At 39.5% G+C, this 18,437-nt stretch overlaps 4 protein-coding genes across 8 annotated transcripts in view; 1 reads left to right on the top strand and 3 right to left on the bottom strand.

The window, feature by feature from the left end:
• LOC108966188 overlaps positions 1-18,437 on the top strand; it is a 113,136-nt gene that overhangs the window by 17,548 nt on the left and 77,151 nt on the right. For 3 of the 4 annotated variants that reach the window (XM_018928953.1, XM_018928955.1, XM_018928954.1), the window contains exons 2-3: positions 6,238-6,625; positions 6,695-6,988. In XM_018928953.1, the coding sequence (XP_018784498.1) occupies positions 6,261-6,625; positions 6,695-6,988 (659 nt within the window). In that variant the 5' untranslated portion in view covers positions 6,238-6,260. Of the gene's footprint in view, positions 1-6,237; positions 6,626-6,694; positions 6,989-18,437 lie in introns of those variants that run through there. The other variant, XM_018928956.1, reaches the window with a different exon arrangement.
• On the bottom strand, positions 7,351-9,742 carry LOC108966190 (BCL-6 corepressor-like protein 1). 2 transcript variants are annotated; one of them, XM_018928959.1, is made up of 4 exons: positions 9,532-9,742; positions 9,295-9,456; positions 8,491-9,224; positions 7,351-8,350 (listed from the first exon to the last, which is right to left on the bottom strand). In XM_018928959.1, exons 1-4 carry the CDS (start codon positions 9,710-9,712, stop codon positions 7,403-7,405), a joined length of 2,025 nt encoding a protein of 674 aa, XP_018784504.1. In that variant the 5' UTR covers positions 9,713-9,742; the 3' UTR covers positions 7,351-7,402. The 2 variants fall into 2 exon arrangements, with proteins under 2 accessions (XP_018784504.1, XP_018784505.1); XM_018928960.1 differs by having other exon boundaries at positions 7,351-8,438; positions 8,579-9,224.
• LOC108966192 (extensin-2-like) lies at positions 12,792-14,386 on the bottom strand. The gene is made up of 2 exons (XM_018928961.1): positions 13,090-14,386; positions 12,792-13,035 (listed from the first exon to the last, which is right to left on the bottom strand). The coding sequence occupies exons 1-2, from the start codon at positions 14,366-14,368 to the stop codon at positions 12,857-12,859; spliced, it is 1,458 nt and encodes a 485-aa protein (XP_018784506.1). The 5' UTR covers positions 14,369-14,386; the 3' UTR covers positions 12,792-12,856.
• Positions 17,176-18,437, bottom strand: part of LOC108966189 (flocculation protein FLO11-like) — a gene marked incomplete in the record, with an annotated part of 3,143 nt that continues 1,881 nt past the window's right edge. Inside the window, 1 exon segment of the mRNA XM_018928958.1 lies at positions 17,176-18,437. Coding sequence (XP_018784503.1) covers positions 17,329-18,437 — 1,109 coding nt within the window.

Here is an 18,437-nt window from a genome sequence, read left to right as displayed (position 1 = left end):
TTTTTGAAATTTCAAAAAATAAAATTTTTTTTAAACAGAATTTTGGAATTTCTTCTTATAAGAAATTATGTAGGAACAACGTTTTTTGCATGGATTCATGTGAAAAATCCAAAGTTATAAAACTGACTTATAAATATATTAAAAATCATTGTCTCGCTTTTTCCTTACTGGGCAACCTGCTATAAAATCCTTTCACAAATGCCCATACATGTTTGTATTTATTATACATATAAGCCCGCACAGCAGGCTTCTTCACGATTTGGAACATATCCCACTCTAAATTAACCGTTTACATTCGAAGTGCGAAACTTGGCAATTGCGTAGCTGTGGGCTAAAACACGTGCGACAATCAGGCAGATAACCTGAAATCAATCTAACTATTGCACATACAAATATACATATTAAATAGAACAGGATGCAGCTGCGTCTGGCAAGCAAGAGTAGCAACAGCATTTATCATAATAACTATATACATGCAACCACCCTGTTCTTAAGGCTGTGTACACATACGTACATATGCTAGAGCAGAACTATAAATTTCGAGCTGCGATGTGTTGCCATAACTGCCACACCTGCGACTAGCCAAACAAATTGACTGGAGCGATGTTAGAACGCTCTGGATTGGAGTGCAAACATACATATACGAGTATATATTCTTTGAATTTTAAATAAGCGCACAGTCTGGCAGACAATATTTACGAGCGTCAAACCAGTTGCCGCGTCCCGAGGAACTGCAGGCAAATGCGTTCTTCCACATTGCTTGTTCGACACATTTTCAATGCAATAAATTGAAATTAACCGCCAGCGGCGAGTCAAGTGTATTGGCCTGCTTTCAGTGCATTCTGCATTTTCCCAACAAATTCCACTTCAAATTGATATATATGTGTTTGCGAAACTTTTCAATCAATTTCCGCGCTATCAGAACGCTCTACATACGTGCCTAGAGATAAACGGCGCACGCAGTCCGAAGCAATTGCGAAGTGCTGCTTTTAAACTGACGTCGATTTTCTTCAATTACGCGTACGTGAACAGTCAATGCGACCACATTGTTTTGTCTGTTAGATGTGTTATGCGGCAGTCTGCGGTGCACACAAGTAGTAGTCTTGGCAAGCAGATTGGCCTCCTGATTGGCATTATTAGTGAGCTATTATGTAATCATCAAATGTTGTTGAAGTCGCTGTTACACTTATGGTACAGACAGTCAACGCAGCAATGATGCCTCAATTTACTTGATACCGAGATCACTGCTTTTCTTAGTTTYTCATCTCTTTGTTGCTGCAATTTATTATCAACTCTTTAGTCTATCTAAGTGTACATCTTTATTGACTTTAACTCGAATACTCCACTTGACTTTGCATACGTCTCATGCCATGTCATTTGGACAGTTTTCAATGGTGTAGAAATGTTAATACTTATATACTATTATATATAGCATTTTGTCGTTCGAGCTTCTGGAATTGAACGCTTACGCTAATATTGCTGCTTAATGCTTATTATTTGACTATTGACATACCGAATGTGTTAGTTTTCTTGCTAAGTGCATTTAAATCTAATTTTCCTGAAGCTATGTGATAAATTTATGCTTAAGTATATATATTTAACAATGTCTAAGAACTCGTCTGAAACGATAAATTTTACTGGCTTTGTTGTGCCAGTAAGGGTGTAAGTATGTAAATTGAGTCGTATAATCGTATAAAAAAATTCAAAAAATACAGGAATAGTAATTGAGAGTACAACTTCTTGAAAAATCTTTAAATTTCGTTGAAAGTAGTTCTATTTGAAAATATTTTATGCAAAAATAACAATTTTTGGATTAACAAGTTTAGAGTTAATCATCATGAAATTATTGCTTACATAGGTGCGAAACTTAGCTAAAAATTTTCTAAATGGAGGCAACACTTTTCCCTGCATGCTATTTCTGCCTACTTTTAGCATGACATTGAGTAATTTTCAAATAAAGTTTACTGGCTTTATAAGGCATAAAATATGTCATAAGTAGGTAGGTTGGAGTGCTGCCCTTTCTGGCTCAATTAGCACTCTCTCTTTCAAACTATTTTGTGGTTTCGATGAAGCTACTAATGTCCTATATGCTTTTTGTAGACAAACATTCAAGGTTTGGTGTTAGATGGATGCTAAGTGTTCTGTGTCGGATCTGCGATAGGGCTGAGCATTCATAGAAAAAGTGAAAAATTGTCYCTATTATGCCCCTATCCTAATATTTCATAGCCTTGGCAGCGCATACCCATTTTGGATGCATATTCTCCGCCAATTCCGCCTTTCTTGTCATATATTGGCCATAACTGTTTAGTTATATTGCATTTTGTTATAATTATTTTTCCATCAGTTTTTTGCAACTACATACGTACATTGAGCTCTCTGCTGGTCGATCCTAGAGGGCTTGGTATTAGATCTGCTTCGTATTCGTTTAGGAAAGCTCATGCCTTTGCCAACTCGTCTGTCTTTTCGTTGCTGAAAACGTTCCTGAGGTCGGAAACCCACATCAAGTCTAGGTGGAGCGTGTCTTCTAGTGAGCTCAGTGCCTTATTGCAGTTTAGGACTATGCTGGAATTAGTCATGGGCGACGACAAGGCTAGGAGAGCCGCCTGCCTATCCGTGTATATTGCTGCTTTATAAAAAATTAATATTCATTGTGCAATAGGTGTGAAAATTGACTAAAATTTCCTAAATGTAGGCAATATTTTTCTTTGCATGCTAACCCTGCCTACTTTTAGGATAACATTAAGTCATTTTCAGCATTACAATCAGAACATTGGGTTGATTCTTTTATTACTATGGTCCAAGAATTACAACTAATATTTTCTTCAAATGCCAGTTGAAATAAGACTAGTTGACCAGAAAGTGTTCAAAATAGCTGGCTGAATATTTACCACTTTTACCATTTATGGACTTTTCTAATTTGTTCTTAGTTCTGGTTTCAAAAGCAGTTCATTATACTCTTGGCTTTTCAAAGCTCTCTTCGTTGCTTAATAAGACAACTTATGATTACAGATCTTTCATCACCGCTAACAATTTTTTAATACTAAAACAAGAAACTAATTACTTCTCTACCTGCCGACGTTTGACTTTCCACCGCATAGCATATCCATCATAATTGATACGTACACCTGTTTGTGATTAAGATGGTGTAGATAAATGTAAAGCAAAGCAAGAGTTAATCATGTATTCATACTTTACCATCATATACTTCTACTATATGTACATATGTGTGGTTGAAGTCTTTTGCAGATATTTTTCATATTTAATTGTTCAAGTTGCCGAAGCAGAACAATAAACCATAGTAAAGAAAGCATGCCGAAATCCAAATGAAGCGAATGCAAATTTTATGTTCACATTAATCATATCGTGCGCGGTAAGACGAATATATATGTCAAACTTTACCGTTAAAGCAAGGTCAGAGAAAAAGTAGCGCATAACTCAAGGGTTAATACGAATTTCTTGGTATAAAATAGTTAGGCAGGGTATTGAGGGTTTTGTGAAAACATAATTTAGACAAATGTCTTTATGTGGTGGAGGGCTTTAGAAAAGACCACACTTGCAAAGAAACTTGAGAAAATTTTGAATATAATAGCCGTGACCATCGCCGGAAGGTGAATAACAGCGAAAGTGGCTATTAGACTCACACTCTTTGATTGAATACCGGATAATCTAAATCGTGGAGTCGCTAAACCGAACTCTGGCGGCTGCTTCTCTGCCCATATACTGACGAGTTAACTATTGGTGGGGAGAAGCAGTTGGAGGAGAGGGGCAGTGAGCTTCTTAGCTTATTTACGAATGGGTCAAAGCTTTGTGGCAAGGACTGAGCACTGTCGGGAGCTCTCTATCAACTTCAGTTTCAGACTTCCTGACTATTGCAGTTTCTTCCAAGCTGAAATTGCAGCCATCTAGGTAGCAGTAGAATTGCTGCTCCGGAGAGCGGCTTCATTTAGACAAGTGAAAAATCAATAACAGTGCGTTCAGGGTTGGTCGAGGATTTTCTAATCTCGCTATCAATAGCATCGAGTGTCTTTGTCGTAAGACTGGTTTAACAAATATTCGCTCTACAAAAATTTTTTGTCTTCAATTCAGATGAAAGAGGTACTAAAAATGTGTACGCCTCCTTTCAGCAGAATTATGAGATCCTACTAATTTCATAACTTCAAATTCAAGAATGCAATACCGCTCTAATAGATAATCTCTAAGTATGAACTTCTTTGATTAAATTTTCGTAGCTGCCCTCTCAACTGCAATAGCCTCAATTGAACTTAGCACACTTAGCAATTTTAGCAATGTAACTGCAACAATAATAACATATTAGAACCACACATTTTGGGGTCTAAACTGCGATACTCATACTCGTACATACTTAAGTGGGCTTGAGAGGCCGCAGTCAAGCTTGACCCATGAAAATTGCATAGATTTACATTTCAACGGCAGCGACAACAGGCGATTACGAAATTGATAGAACAATGCATGTGTAAAGTGATGATGAAGACAGATAGACAAATGAGGCGGACAACAGAATGTACGAAGAAAAAGGAACAAATAAAAATGCCAAACAAGTAGCAAGAAAAACAACAAAAAGAAAAAACACAACTAAGTCGAGCTGATCAAAACAAAGGCGCGGAAAAGAAAACATGTTTGCAAAACAACAACAACAAAAAATCACAAAAAAAACCAAAAAAAAAAATGACAAAACAAAAAATGTAAAAGGCACGAAATAATGAAATAGCATAAAATTAGCAACTCACCAGCTTGCTTTTGTTGTTGTTGCGAATGTAAGCGATAGCTATTGTGGGCATAGGATTTTGAAGTTAAATCGTTAGTAATGAGCGAAAGACTTCGAAAAGCGTAGCTGCAAAGCGTCAGGTAGCATTTGTGTCGATTTTAATGGGTACTTAAAAAAGGCGGTCAGAGTGCTTAGGTGTTCGGTGAAATGAAGCAACAATTCAAGCTTGCTATGTATGCTTGTGTATAATTAGAAATTGAACATTAAATTAACGATTAGTTTTATTAAATCTAGCAATTTCTTACAACATATTGCTTTTGGAGTTATAATGTTTATTTCGTTAGCTTTGAGTTAAGTCCTGCCTTTAATTATTACAAAGTTGGAATTTCTTAAATTATTTTTTAAGTGAGAGCAAGCGAAAATTATGCATTTCCCTAAAGAAAGAGCAGATCTGAGTTGAATGGAGAGAGCAGGTGTGGTTATTTACGGTACGCGCAACAGTTGGCAGGGTTTTAATTTTATATAGGTAGAATGTGCTAAGATCCATCCAATCAAAGCTTGCTATCTCACCATATCAGCATTGGCAGCTGTTAAACAAATAAGAGACCACTAAGGCCTAGATTTTCGAAATTTTACAAAGCTGTAGATATATTAGTAGAAAAGTTTGGAATGAAGTTTCACAAAATCGTTAATATTGAGTAGTCGAAAAAATCCTTTCGTATTTTGACGATCGGTGTCGTTGCAGTCGTATATCCCCAATGCTATCAATCACATTGTGTCCTACCATATAGTGTTCGAAAGGTGAGATTGTAAGCTTCTTTAAACGAAAAACAAAAAAAAAAATCGGTTAAGTTGAAAAAAATTTACAGCTGTTCAAAAATGATTGAAAATAATGAAGAAATTTGCTATATTTCGAAATTTTTACATAAAAAGGGAAGAATGTCCCGTAAGGTACCAATGAAATTTGTGAAGTTTACGAAGACGTTGCTGTATCAGTTCGTGTAGCCCAACAATGGTTTGTTTGCTTCCGTTCTAGAAATTTCGGAATTTCGACTTACACTGATGAAAGTTTTACACTGATGGAATAATGTCCAGCGAAAAAATGGTAAAAAGTTTTCGATAAAAAGGGAACATATTTTCTATTTATTTAATATTATAAATATAAAAAAAATTAATTGAAATTTAATTAGAAATTAGAACGAAAAGACTTTTTCGACTAACCAATATATAGGTTAGCAATACTACAATAGCGTGTTCATTTATGGTTGACTTCGCTCAAAACTGAGTTCACGCGGTGATTACTCTGCGTTGCAGCAAGAAGTATATTCTAGAAAGCAGTTGAAGTTCTAAACAAATTTTCGATTGCTTATTTTCCACAGACATCCCTCAAGTGGTAACATATCTAATTTCAGTTTGCTTATCTCTTTAAATTTTAATTTTAATATTCAACAGATGYTTATTCTACCTTCAAGCAATGAATACTACAGTCTTTATGTTACTTCTTTTTCTAGCCACTTCACATGCCGCTGCAATAATGGGAAATTCACTGACGCACGCCGTCCATCGCGGCTCAACGGCTTTCAGTAGCAACAGCAACAACCACACGGGCAAATCACGCGCTTCAACTACACCGCGGAATCAAAAGTCACGCTATCACTCAACACTCTGCGACGATGGTGACGGCGGCGCGCCACAACGCAAAGCTAAAACATTACCAGCACGGCACAGAAGTCGGCGCGGTGAGCACACGACCAATGACATTCACGGTCATGGACGCAGTAAAACGCCGCCAGCGTCGGCGCCACCGAATGGTGAAACGTCGCGCATGCTCTTTCTACTCTATCTGATACATCGCACCTGGAATGTGGTGGTGGAGACGGTGGATACGCGCAGCAAAAGGTGAGTATGCCCGCTTGTACCGTGTTGTGCACCGAGTTGAGCTGTCGTTTTGTTTTCGTAATTTTGTAGATCGCGTCGTAGCGCACCTGCATCAGAAGGTCATACACTCACGCGACCGCGTTCTTCGCATTCATACACCGAACGTGAGCTGAGTTGTTCGAACAGTGATGGTGATTGTTCCATACATATCACAGATTTGGATGACGCTGAGGTGGCTTCGTCCTTTTGCTGCTCGCAGTATTCGTATTGTAGTTGTAGCTATTGCTTCGATACGAATCAGAATGTTTACAATTCCATTGGTGGTGGCGAGGATCAGTGTTCGCTGGATTCGATTTGTGAGCGTACTTCAACCAAGTGTGGCAGGTTAGTCAAACACGCAATATCTTTAGTTGTAAGCTTTGCAGTGGTTACAAAACTGAGAACGTAGACAAAAGTCAGAGAACGTCTATCATGGACAGATAATATGATAAACGTTCTCTGCACCGTACATCAGAGCAGAGAACGTATATTTATAGCAGAGAACGTCTCTTTCTGCTATAAATATACGTTCTCTGATCAGAGTATGAATGTGTCCCAGCTATTAGTCAAGGCTTACACCATTAACTAGATCTTTTCCAAAGTGCCTGAAAGCATGCTATTATTTTGCTTACTGACAGCTTGAAATTCTCCAAATAAATAATAATTTATATGMTTTTTTAACACACTTTATTATTAAGCCTACGCTAGCACCCATTATGGGTTATCACTAATAAATAMATATTACCATCGCAAGTTAGTCTAATCACTAATTATAATATGCGTATATCTCGGTTGATAAACAAACATTCCGAAGCGCCTGCGCAGTTGTTTAAAAAGTTTCGTCAAATCTAAGGATCCTGGAAGTCTTGAGTAAATGTTTGATAACAATGGTGTCTTCGATTCTGAATATTGATTTGAGGTCATGCAAGAACATGTAGAAGGTGCCTGCGCTTGATAAGCTGGTGCTGTTTCGGTATTTGCATAAGATGCAGAAGTTGGAGCAGGTGTAGTGCTTGGGTAACTTTGACACTGCTCTGCATCAGTATATGACAAATCTGTAGGCGCAGGAACCGATGCTGGTTGTTGAGCTTCATAAGAGCTCTGTGAAGCTGTAACCGGTACTGAATCACTAGCAGCATAAGGATAGGGAGCTGGTTGTTGAGCTTCATAAGGAGCAGGCGCTTGCACTGAACTAACGTACAGTGTAGGAGTGAGATCAGGTACTGAAWAAGAGTCCGGAGCTGCAGTTGGCGCAGGATCTGGGTACTTTGAGGCGTAAGAAACAGAAGCTGGTGCTAAGTCATTTTCAGGCTGTTCTGCAGCACTGTAAGGTTCTGGATCAGTATTTAATGGCGAATTAGAGTAAGGAACTATCTGCTGAACTTCTCCATTGGCACAAGCTGCTGGAGCTTTTACTTCGTAACTTTGGCTTTGGTCAACAGCTGAACCAACGGCTGATGATGAATAAGCGKTTGGTGATGGCTGTTGGGCTTCATAAGGAGCAACAGGAACTGGAGATGGTGCATCATAACTTTGTGTCTGTTCTGAGCCAGTGTAATTTTGACCCTGGTCAAGGGATGAGTAAAGCGCTGGTGCTGGAGCAGGGACTGGTTCTTGTACGGGATAGGGCAAGGGTGCTGGAGCTGGTGCTAGATAAGTTGGACTCTGGTCAATTGCCGAATAAGGTGCCATTGCTGATTTCTGTGCCTCATATTGAGTTGCATCTGGATCCTGTGCTACTGGCACTACGTAATTTAGACTCTGGTCGAGTGCAGAAGGCGGTTGTACTTCATATCTGTCTCTTATACACATCTAGATGTGTATAAGAGACAGGCTGATTTCTGTGCCTCATATTGAGTTGCATCTGGATCCTGTGCTACTGGCACTACGTAATTTAGACTCTGGTCGAGTGCAGAAGGCGGTTGTACTTCATATGGTGCTGAGGATGGGATTGTTTCCAGAACTGAATAAGATTTCGGAACTTCAGCAGGAGCAACACATTTCTGACTCTGATCAAGTGCTACATATGGTGCCTGTTCTGAATCAGGCGCTGTTGCGTAGGTAYGGGGTGCTGGTGCTGGTACTGGTACAGAAACGGTAGGCGCCACATAGTTTTGATTCTGGTCAAGAGGTACATAAGGTGCTGTGATTGGAACAGGGATTGGAGCAGGTGCTTGATAGCTTTGGCTCTGATCTGTAGGTGCTGAATCTGAAGGTGCTTGATAGCTTTGGCTTTGGTCTGGAGCAGTATATGGAAGAGGATCGGAACCAGCAGCTGAGTAAGGAGCTGCTTGTGCTGTCTCATGAGTAGGTTGTACTGAAGCTTTATCTGGTGTAGCATAAGGAGCTGATTCACTGTAATTTTCACTTTGATCTTGAACTGCATACGATGAAGAATCAGAATAAGGCGGCGATGAGTATTCCTGACCTATGTATGGGGATGACGCAATATAGGATGTCGAAATTGGTTGCGGATCGGATGAAAGATAATCTTCAGATGGTGGTGAAGTAAATGAATACTCTTCATCTGTTAGTGGTTTTAATGTTGGCGCACAGAGTCCTTCGCCGATAACTTTCCAGTCTATGGAGWGGTAAATAATTCAGAAATTGAATAAATATTTTTCGGAATTAAAATCAAAATTTATATTTACGTCGCTTAGTTGAACATATTAGCTGATTTACGAGACAGGCATTGGGCACCGTGCGCACAGCTCCATCAGGCACTTGCTGAGCACAAACAGGCTTAAACAGTACTGGACATACAATTTCATGACAGTTTAGTAAACAGTTTTCCAAGTCCGTTTTAATGGGAACTGAAAGAAATATACACTTTTTTTTTAATTTCTGGGTGGTATCATAGATATCCCAAAAAGCAGTATAAAGCTTACCTCGATGTCCAAGATAAATTTGCTTGTAAATATAAGCATTGAGTCTACATTCGTTTTCGAAGTAAAGATATGCTACGCCATTCGTGGCACACACGGGTAAACCGCCATCAGCGCAAATCGGTGTGTACAGTCCGCTTGCCATAGAAGTGATCAGGCTCCCAACAAATAATATGAACCACATACTTATGACTTGAAGCTTTAGTAAAGCGAATTCTCGAATAACTTTAAAGTGAATGTACTAAAGTTTTCAGGGCCGCCGGCTTTTTATACTCCATTTGAATACAGTCCAATGTAAAATTCAAATTTCGGACCTCACCACCAAAGCAACTACTTATCACCAAAATATGTGCCTTCGGTTCAATGGACCAATCTGACCGTTATTCGTCGGTCCGTGTTCGCAAAGTTTGGCAAAGTGCGTTCKTCAGTTATTAGAAAGAATTCAGCGCTTATCACCTGAGCTTACGCAAAGCCGACGGTCTTCAACTGCAAGTACGTGTTTTTCGCACGCCGGTAGTCATGTTTACCAACTGCTTATTTGCGTTGGTAATGAAATAGTTGTYGTAGTTCGGGTGTTTACAAACAACAAAACAACTTATGTAACTCTGTCTCTTTTCTTGAATGAAAACTTCACGTAGTTGGCAAAGTTATCTACTTTTATTGAAGAGTATGAGTCAAGCACTGTTTTAATTACATAACCAAAAGCGAAACCTTCCTGTCTTGTTCGGATATTGAAAGTTGTTTCGGACTTGGTAAGTACAAGAAAACTTTAGATTGGTTCAGGAAGATGTTATTCTCCATGAACATAGGAAGGCTGGGCATTCGGTTACATAATTTTTTGTCGCCGAATCTACTTTTCCCATTCTCGGAGGTGCTGTAATGACCCCTACAATGTTACGGAGCTCTCTTTTGTCTAGGCATAGGAGCTTTTTGGTCTGTCCACCATTAATACTACGCCTAAGTAACTTGTGATATGCCGTGTATTGCTTGTGTTCCAAGACCAGAGGTGTTCCACTAGAGTCCATTGGCTCAAATAACCCTAGAAGAGGGTTGAATGGCCTGGGGCAGCATAGCATTGTGTCTCTAACAGCCCCCGAGCGGAGCAGCTCGTCTGCCGTTTCTTTTCTTTCTGTTCCCAAATGATTGGGTACCCAAAAGATATTAACCGAATTATTGACTAAARGTCTATCTATTGTCTGTTTGCAAAACCTAAGCCAATGAGACTTAGTATTGGCGTTAGGGAAAACCTTAATTGCTGCTTAAGTGGTCTTGCCGGTTGARACAGAAGCCCAGATGCCAAGTGAGCTGCTATTAATTAAAGCCCAAAAGACTGAATTGTAGTCATTTAGTTTGAATCTGCCTTCTGTTTACGGATTACAGCAGAAGAACCCGCACCTGTTCCTCTTTCACTCTTTAATCCGTCAATGAATATGTAGATTTTGTCTTTGGAACTATCGATCACAAAACTATTGTGCCAATCTTCTCTACTGTGGAATGAAAACGGTATGTTTGTTCCTCGTGGGTCTCCGTTTCTCGGTCGCATTGCCAACTTTACAAAGATTTCATTTACAAGGTGGATTATGATAAAATGGCTTAAAATAATGAGTCGGCTGGCCGTAAGCAATGCCTCATACCTCACTTTAATGTATATTGGCGGATGTCGTGGATAACCTTTAGAGCCTTTTTGGAGGTAGTTTTCATTGCGTGCGTATTCCTCAGCAAAAAATCCCATTGCACCTATTCTGGCTGTTTAATAAGGATCTGTTTCAATAATACCATCCACCATATTACCGCGCCATGAGCTTGTATATAAGACATAAGTTTAGAGCCCACTGTGGTGCAATGCCTCTTCTACAGCAGTTCCAGATTCGAAGAACTTGTTATCATAACTCCGAGTATTTGACGGAACTGGAGAGTAATTCAACTCCTTTCCCTTGAACGGTCTGCATTTTATATTAGTAATAAGAGTTTTCTACTTTTTATACAAAACACAACAGTATTGGTAGTCACCAAACGTTTATTAGATACGATATAGTACTTGTGCTGTTGAAGTTCAAAGAGCAAGCCCACCTCTACAGTTTGGTATGTACGGCCAGCTTTTTATTAACAACGGCTCAGAGATAACTGGTAGAGTCGGGTGCTTTCATGTAGTTTAAAYAAATCTAATTATGTTGTAGTTTCCTAATAAAAAATTTGGCTACTTTCAAATGAACGATTGATTACTTTCTGTGTAATAAATAAGCTAAACCTATTCAAGAAGTATTGGCATTTTGTTCACCTTTCTGATAGGAAAAGTTTTGATTTCGGGTTCTTATTTAGAAATTGTGTTTTTTCAAAAGAACTTTGATTAATAACTAAAATTTACTATGTGGATATAGGCTACATCACCTAAAAGTACGGTTGCTAGTACACAGTAATAGTTATTTGTTCGAAATGGTGAATACGATCGCAAAATTTTCAACGATCGCTGTAAAGGCGATCGTATCAGTGGTTGTTAAACTGTAMAGCACAAGCTAATAGCAACGACACAAACCATCTTGTGTAACATAATGCAAAGCTTTATCTAAAGTATTTTTGTGGAATACAAAATAAGCTTCGCTCTGAAATTATTGGTGTAGTTTATGAATATTAAAATTTTTAGTAAATTTGATTTAGAATTTTATGATATATAATTGTAAATAATTTTTGGTACCGAACAAATTTTGAATCAAGTGAAATATATKAGGTCTATTGCTTATTCTCAGTCCTTATACATATGCAGTGGTACATTTAATCAAAATTATTTTAAATATTTTTGGGAAACTTTTAAAAAGATTTAAAAGTGTAAAAACAATCGTTTTAACTTGAAGAATGTCTACTAATCGCTCGACAGATTGCGAGCACTGGTAAAAAGATGACATGAAATTGTCTACCAAGAAAGTGCCACCAAAACTTAACTCAATCATAAATTGGCTGTTTCCTAAATTTGGTTGCTTCTTAGTTGAGCTCAGTGAAGATTCACAGGCATATTGACGTGGTTTTTCAAGACATGACCGCCATTCGAAAGCCGAATTCATACAGTAAACGGATTAATCTAAAGCGGCTAGCTCGAGGATCAATAGAGGACCAAATAAAAGAGCTACTGCGAAAGTTGATTCATGCCGATAGTAGGGTAAAATCATCTTCCTTCGAAAAAAAAAAGTTGTTAAGGTAGTATATACATTTAATTCAGTAAAACACAAGTTTTTGTGAACTTAATTATATAAAGACAAAAGAACGATCAGTTGAGCTGTAAAATGATTTATTTATTGATCTTTTCGGAAACTACTTTAAACATATAATATTATGTTCATTGATAGTATTTAACAGCACTGGAATATGGGGGAAAAATAGGTGCGGGTGCTGGTGCTGGTGGTGAAGGTGCGGCATAGGACACTGGAGCTGGAGCTGTGGATAGGTATGAGGTAGGAGGGGATGCTGGAGCTGGTGCTACGTAAGATGGCAGTGCATAAGCAGAGTTAGTCGGTGTTGGTGCTGCATAAGATGGTTGAACTGGCTYAGGAGCAGCATAAGCAGGCGGTGAAGGTGCAGCATAGGACAGCGATAGAGCTGAAGCTGCATAYGGGGCGGGAAGCGATGTTGAGGCTRGTGCTGTGTAAGATGACGATGYATAACGAGCGGCAGCGGGTGCTGGTGCAGCGTAAGCTGGTTGAGGAGGTTCGGGAGTGKCGTAGGATACCAGACCTGGAGACGGAACTGAATAAGGAGCAGGAGCAGGCGCCGAGCTTTCATAAGGCGAGAGGGGAGTAGCTGTGTAGGATGACAATGAAGCAAGAGCGGAACCCTGTGCTGGTGCAGCGTAAGATGATTGAGCAGGTTCAGGAGCAGCATAAGACACCGGAGCTGGAATTGGAGCCGGAACTGGAGAGGCACAAGGGGCTGGAGGGGCCGCCTGAGAAGCATAAGATACGACAGATTGTGTTGGTGCTAGATAAGAGGATATGGCTGGTGAGACACTTTGGTTTGGAGCAGCATAAAAAGAGACTGGTGCAGGTACGGGAGCATTATAAGCTTGTGGGGCTGGTGATGGTACTGAGTAAGCAGCCGGAGCAGGTGCTGGAGCTGGATCTGGTTCAGTGTAAGTTGCTGCCCGGAGTACAGGAGCCGCGTAATCAGCTGGTGCTGGATCAGGTGCTGCATAAACATTTTGAGTTGGGTCTACTGGTGCTGCATAAGCAGCTTGAGCCGATGACTGAGCTGCATAAGTATCAGATGCGACTGCATTAGGACATGATGATGGTACGGGATCTATTCCTGGAGCTGCGTAAGCAGATGTGGCCGGCACTGATGGTAAATAGGCATCTTGAATTGATGCTACCGGAGCATATGCATCAGGAATCGACGCTGGAGCTGTTGCGTAAGGAGCAGGTGTTGCATAAGTAACAGGAGCTGGTGGTGGAGTTGGTACTGGAACTGGCTCTGGTGCTGAGTAAGGAGCTGAAACCGGTGCTGAAGCTATATAAGGCGATGAGTCCGATGCCAGCAAAGCTGGTGCATACGGTAATGGCTCAGGAAGTGAGGCAGACACCCCCGCACAAGGTGGTTGTACTATTGCCGAAGCTCCGTAGGCGGGTGCTGGTGCTGGCGCTGCATAAGTCRCGGCTGCAGGTTCAGGTGCTGGTGCCGAATATTGATAGGAAGGTACTAGTGCTTGGGGATCTGAAGATGGTACAGGACTCAGATAACGCGGCAAAGTAGACGGTGATTTCAAGTTATAGGTAGCCGAATTAGCGGACACAATAAATGCATAAGTAAAAAGAATAAAACGCATTTCGAAATAACTTATTTTTTGCTGAAGCATCTGAATTGATTTGCTGAGTAGTCGTTTTGTTATACTACTAAACTGGCGGCCGTGAACCTTTTATACTAAATTTTATGTCAAAGACTTATAGTGTGTGGCAGAGGAATTATACTTATCGGGTTATGTGCCTTCGCTACTTGGGAACAATCTGTGTACTGCCTACCGAARGTGTCTTAGTGCAGTAATCATTCAATGCACTTATGGTGGCGTTGGTCTTCAACTGCTCCAAAGTACGTGCTTCTTGGCTCTCGAAGTTCGCTTGATATCTGCTTTGGTACCACATTCTTCGGCGCTGAGCTAATAAAGAACCGTTTGTGTTTTAAAAAATATGTATGAATGAAATGCTTGAGCTATTTCTTTACCAATATACGTGCCCTTAAATGTTTTAATTCTAATAGTAATAGTAAATATGATATTATTTTGTATTTTTTCAGGTGAGTACAATTTCCGACTATGTGACATTGATAATTACCAAAACTAAGTGGTAAGTCATATGATAATATTGTATGCCTATGTATATTATGGAATGTGATATGAAGATTCATAAAATCTCCGAAATATTTTCACTAATTCATAACTAAAAGGTTACATAGATTGTTTTAAGAAAAATGCGCCAATTTATTGTGTCAACGTCTTTTTCAATTCTCGAAAGAGTTGACTCAAACCGGTTCGCCGGAACGGTCGTTTGAGTTTTTTGAATGGCCAAAAGTCACACAGAGCTAGATCAGGCGAATACGGTGGTAGCAGCACGATACAAGTTTAAAATTTTACAAAAACCTCAAGAAGAATCAATGCAGTATGCGACGGTACCTTATGGTTGTGCAAATACCAAGAGTTGAGTGATTTTTTGCTTTCACTTTTCTTATGCCAAAATGGTCTTTCAAAATGACTTTCACTGATTCTTCCGATATTCCAATGATGCCAGTAAGATCTCTGAGTATTAATTGTTGATTCTCAAGCACCGATTCCTTTATTTTATTAACGTTTTGATCATCAGATGCTGTTGATGACCGCCCAGGACGTGATTCGCCGTCAATGCGTTTTCGACCCATCTTGAATAATTTGTACCATTCAAAAACACTGTCAAACACTTATCACCGAAAGCCTTTTCCAACATTCTGAATGTTTCGGCACCAGATCACCTAGAGAAATCATAGAAAATTCTAAGGTAGCAACACAAAACCGAGAACTTGTGAAGAGAACAGATAGGAAAGTCCGCTTGATTTTACTCTTTTACCAAATAAACCCCATATCCATCCCTAGCAGTATCCGATACTTTGACTTTCTTTCTTTTACTTCAACTTCAATTTTGACTGTTCAATAAATCTCTTTAGTGAAATCGTGAAAGACAACTTCTTCGGGTTGATATTGAAACACAATTATATATCTAAATTTTTCAACGACCGAAAAAGGAAACAAACATATAAATCTCAGGATTTCGTAGTTCGGTACTTTAAAAAAAAAAACATAGAACATCAAATTTAATGAGGAATGGTTATTATCATTCTAAATAACATCCTTTGCATTTATTTTTTGAAGATTATCTCTTTCAAATGTTGGCAGCGGCTACATCTCAGATGATTGAGTCCCCTTTTCGATGACTCCTTCGAGCATTTCGATTGGTAACTGGCGAATGACATGCGTGATATCTTGCTCCGAGGCCTGAATCGAAACGGGATTGTTCGCATAGACTTTAGATTTATCCCCACAGAAAAAAGTCTAACAATGTGATATCACACGATCTTGGTGGCCAATTAACAGGCTCAAAGCGTGAAATTATCAGCTCACTGAAGTGTTCTTTCAATAAATTCATAAATTGATGCGATGTGTGGGAAGTGAGGCTGTCTCGTTGAATGCCGCCAAGATCACGAGCTTCAATTTCAACCGATTAGTAGGTTATCATGGCGAGATAATAGACTCCATTGACGGTTGCGTTCTCACTGGCATCATTTTTGAAGAAAAACAGACCGATGATYCCACGGTTCCATAAATTATTATTATTTTTTTTTTTTTGGATGAAATAGTAGATCTTGAATATTTTTAGGTTGCTCTTGTACCTAAATACTCTTGTTAACATACCCATTGAACCAGAGAGGCCCATTTCTCATCGTATCGTTATCGTTGGCTCAAAAACGTCGGATCTTCTTGGAACTTTTCAAGGGACCATAGAAAGAAGAGATGTCGCTTGGGAAGGTCAAGCGACTTCAGCTTTGTACAATCTATATTTTGATCTCGCCGTAAAATATGCCAAATCGTTCTATACGTCAGTCCGAGTTACTGCGAACGGAGCCGAATCGACTCTCCACGGTCTTCTAATAAACTTGACTCATTTATAAAGGTTGTTCTCTCTATGATGAAATGCCTTAGATCTCCCGTTATGTATAGTTTTCCCAATGTACACAAGTTTGTTCTATAACCTATTTTATAAATGTCTCCAACTTGACAATGTCGCCTCGATCCGACCGGGCTTAAAAATAGCCTTCACCAAAGCAAATAGTTTGGAACATTTGTGAAGAATAACATGAATTAAATGTAACAAAACCACCCTAATATCTTTTAAATCTGAGCTCACTAGATAAAATAAGTTCAGGCTTAGAGATTTGTATTGAAATGGAGTAKACTTTGTATTCTATATTATCGAGGCATTATTTTGCGTATAGATTGGAACTTCTATCTGGAATCGTTCTTTTAAAGCAAGGAATTATTATGTATATTAAAACTTACGAGGTTCTCAAATATATATTCAACGTGTAAAAGATCCAAAATATATATACTTTTGTTTTCAAATATGACTTTATTAAGCTTTCTATATATTTAAAGAATAACTATTATGGGTACATGTTTATATATAAACAATGCCAATGGGTCGAGGAATCTTACAACTACATACACACATTCATACAGGAATCACATTGGAAATTAATCGAGTCTAAACTTCAGTTCAGTCTATAMGTCACTTTTTAATATGAACGTGGATCTTTCGAACCTCTATATTCGATGAGCGTATAAGTAGGCTGATAATAAAAGGGCGCAAGAGACTGCAAGCAATTCTTTGATATCAGGGGGTTACTATCAATCCATTTCGAAATTAAAGCATCGATGTCTGGTGTATATGCTTCCGAAATATSATTTTGACCTCCAATAATCGCAGGAATATCGTATTTTAGCGACGCAATTTTYGGTTGTGAAGACCGCCACGGAACAGATTGCGCTGAATTTGATGCGCACGTACATGCAGGCGGCGATGGTGTCGGCGAGTAAGCAGATGTCGGCGTATAAYTAGCGGAATCGATTGCAGGATCTGGTAAGGCCACAGGAGCAGGYAATGGATATTCCGCTKTGTAAGGAATTGAYGATGACAACGATGCTGAAGTAGGAGCAGAATGTAAGCTTAGATCTGTGKCTAGGGCTGTACTAGGATAGAGGTAAGAATCGGGACCAAGTTTAGAATTTTGGTTTGTGGACGCGTAARAGTTTGGATCTGGTGCCGTATATTGATCAGAGACTGAGTAAGGAGCAGGAGCTGGAGCACTATATGGTGATGGTATTGCCGCGGCTTGATTCTGATTAGCGTCTGAATATGCAGGTTGACTAGGTGCGCTATATGAATCTGTAGCTTGATTGGCTGTAGCTGTAGGGTACTGACTCGATGGTGAGTAAGAGGATAGAGTTTCTACCGAATACTGATCCCGATTACCATAAGAAGTGCTGGTGTTGGTGCAGGCTGGTGTTGGTGCAGGATAAGTAGTTAGACTCGGTGCAGGTGATGCATAAGATGGAGATTGTTGAGAGGTATCTTGATACGCAGCTGGTGCCGAAGCAGGAATAGCTTCGGATGYTGAATAAGGTAATGGAGCAGGATCATATGAGGCTGRTGCTGGTTCTGGTGCAGGATAAGCCGTGGGATTCGGTACAGGTGATGCATAAACGGTTGAAAATTGAGCGTCCTGATAAATTGATGGTGGCAAAGCAGGAACGGTTTCAGAGTAAGGTAGTGGCGCTGGTTCGTAAGTGGCTGGGCTTCCATAAGAAGTAGAAGCAACTGCTGATGCTAGTGCAGGATACGTAG

This window comes from Bactrocera latifrons, unplaced genomic scaffold (genome assembly GCF_001853355.1).
Source record: "Bactrocera latifrons isolate USDA-ARS-PBARC rearing strain unplaced genomic scaffold, ASM185335v1 scaffold_157, whole genome shotgun sequence".
Classification (NCBI taxonomy): domain Eukaryota; kingdom Metazoa; phylum Arthropoda; class Insecta; order Diptera; family Tephritidae; genus Bactrocera; species Bactrocera latifrons.
The sequence above is the reverse complement of the archived record's forward strand: the minus strand, read 5'-3'. Positions and strand labels throughout refer to the sequence as shown.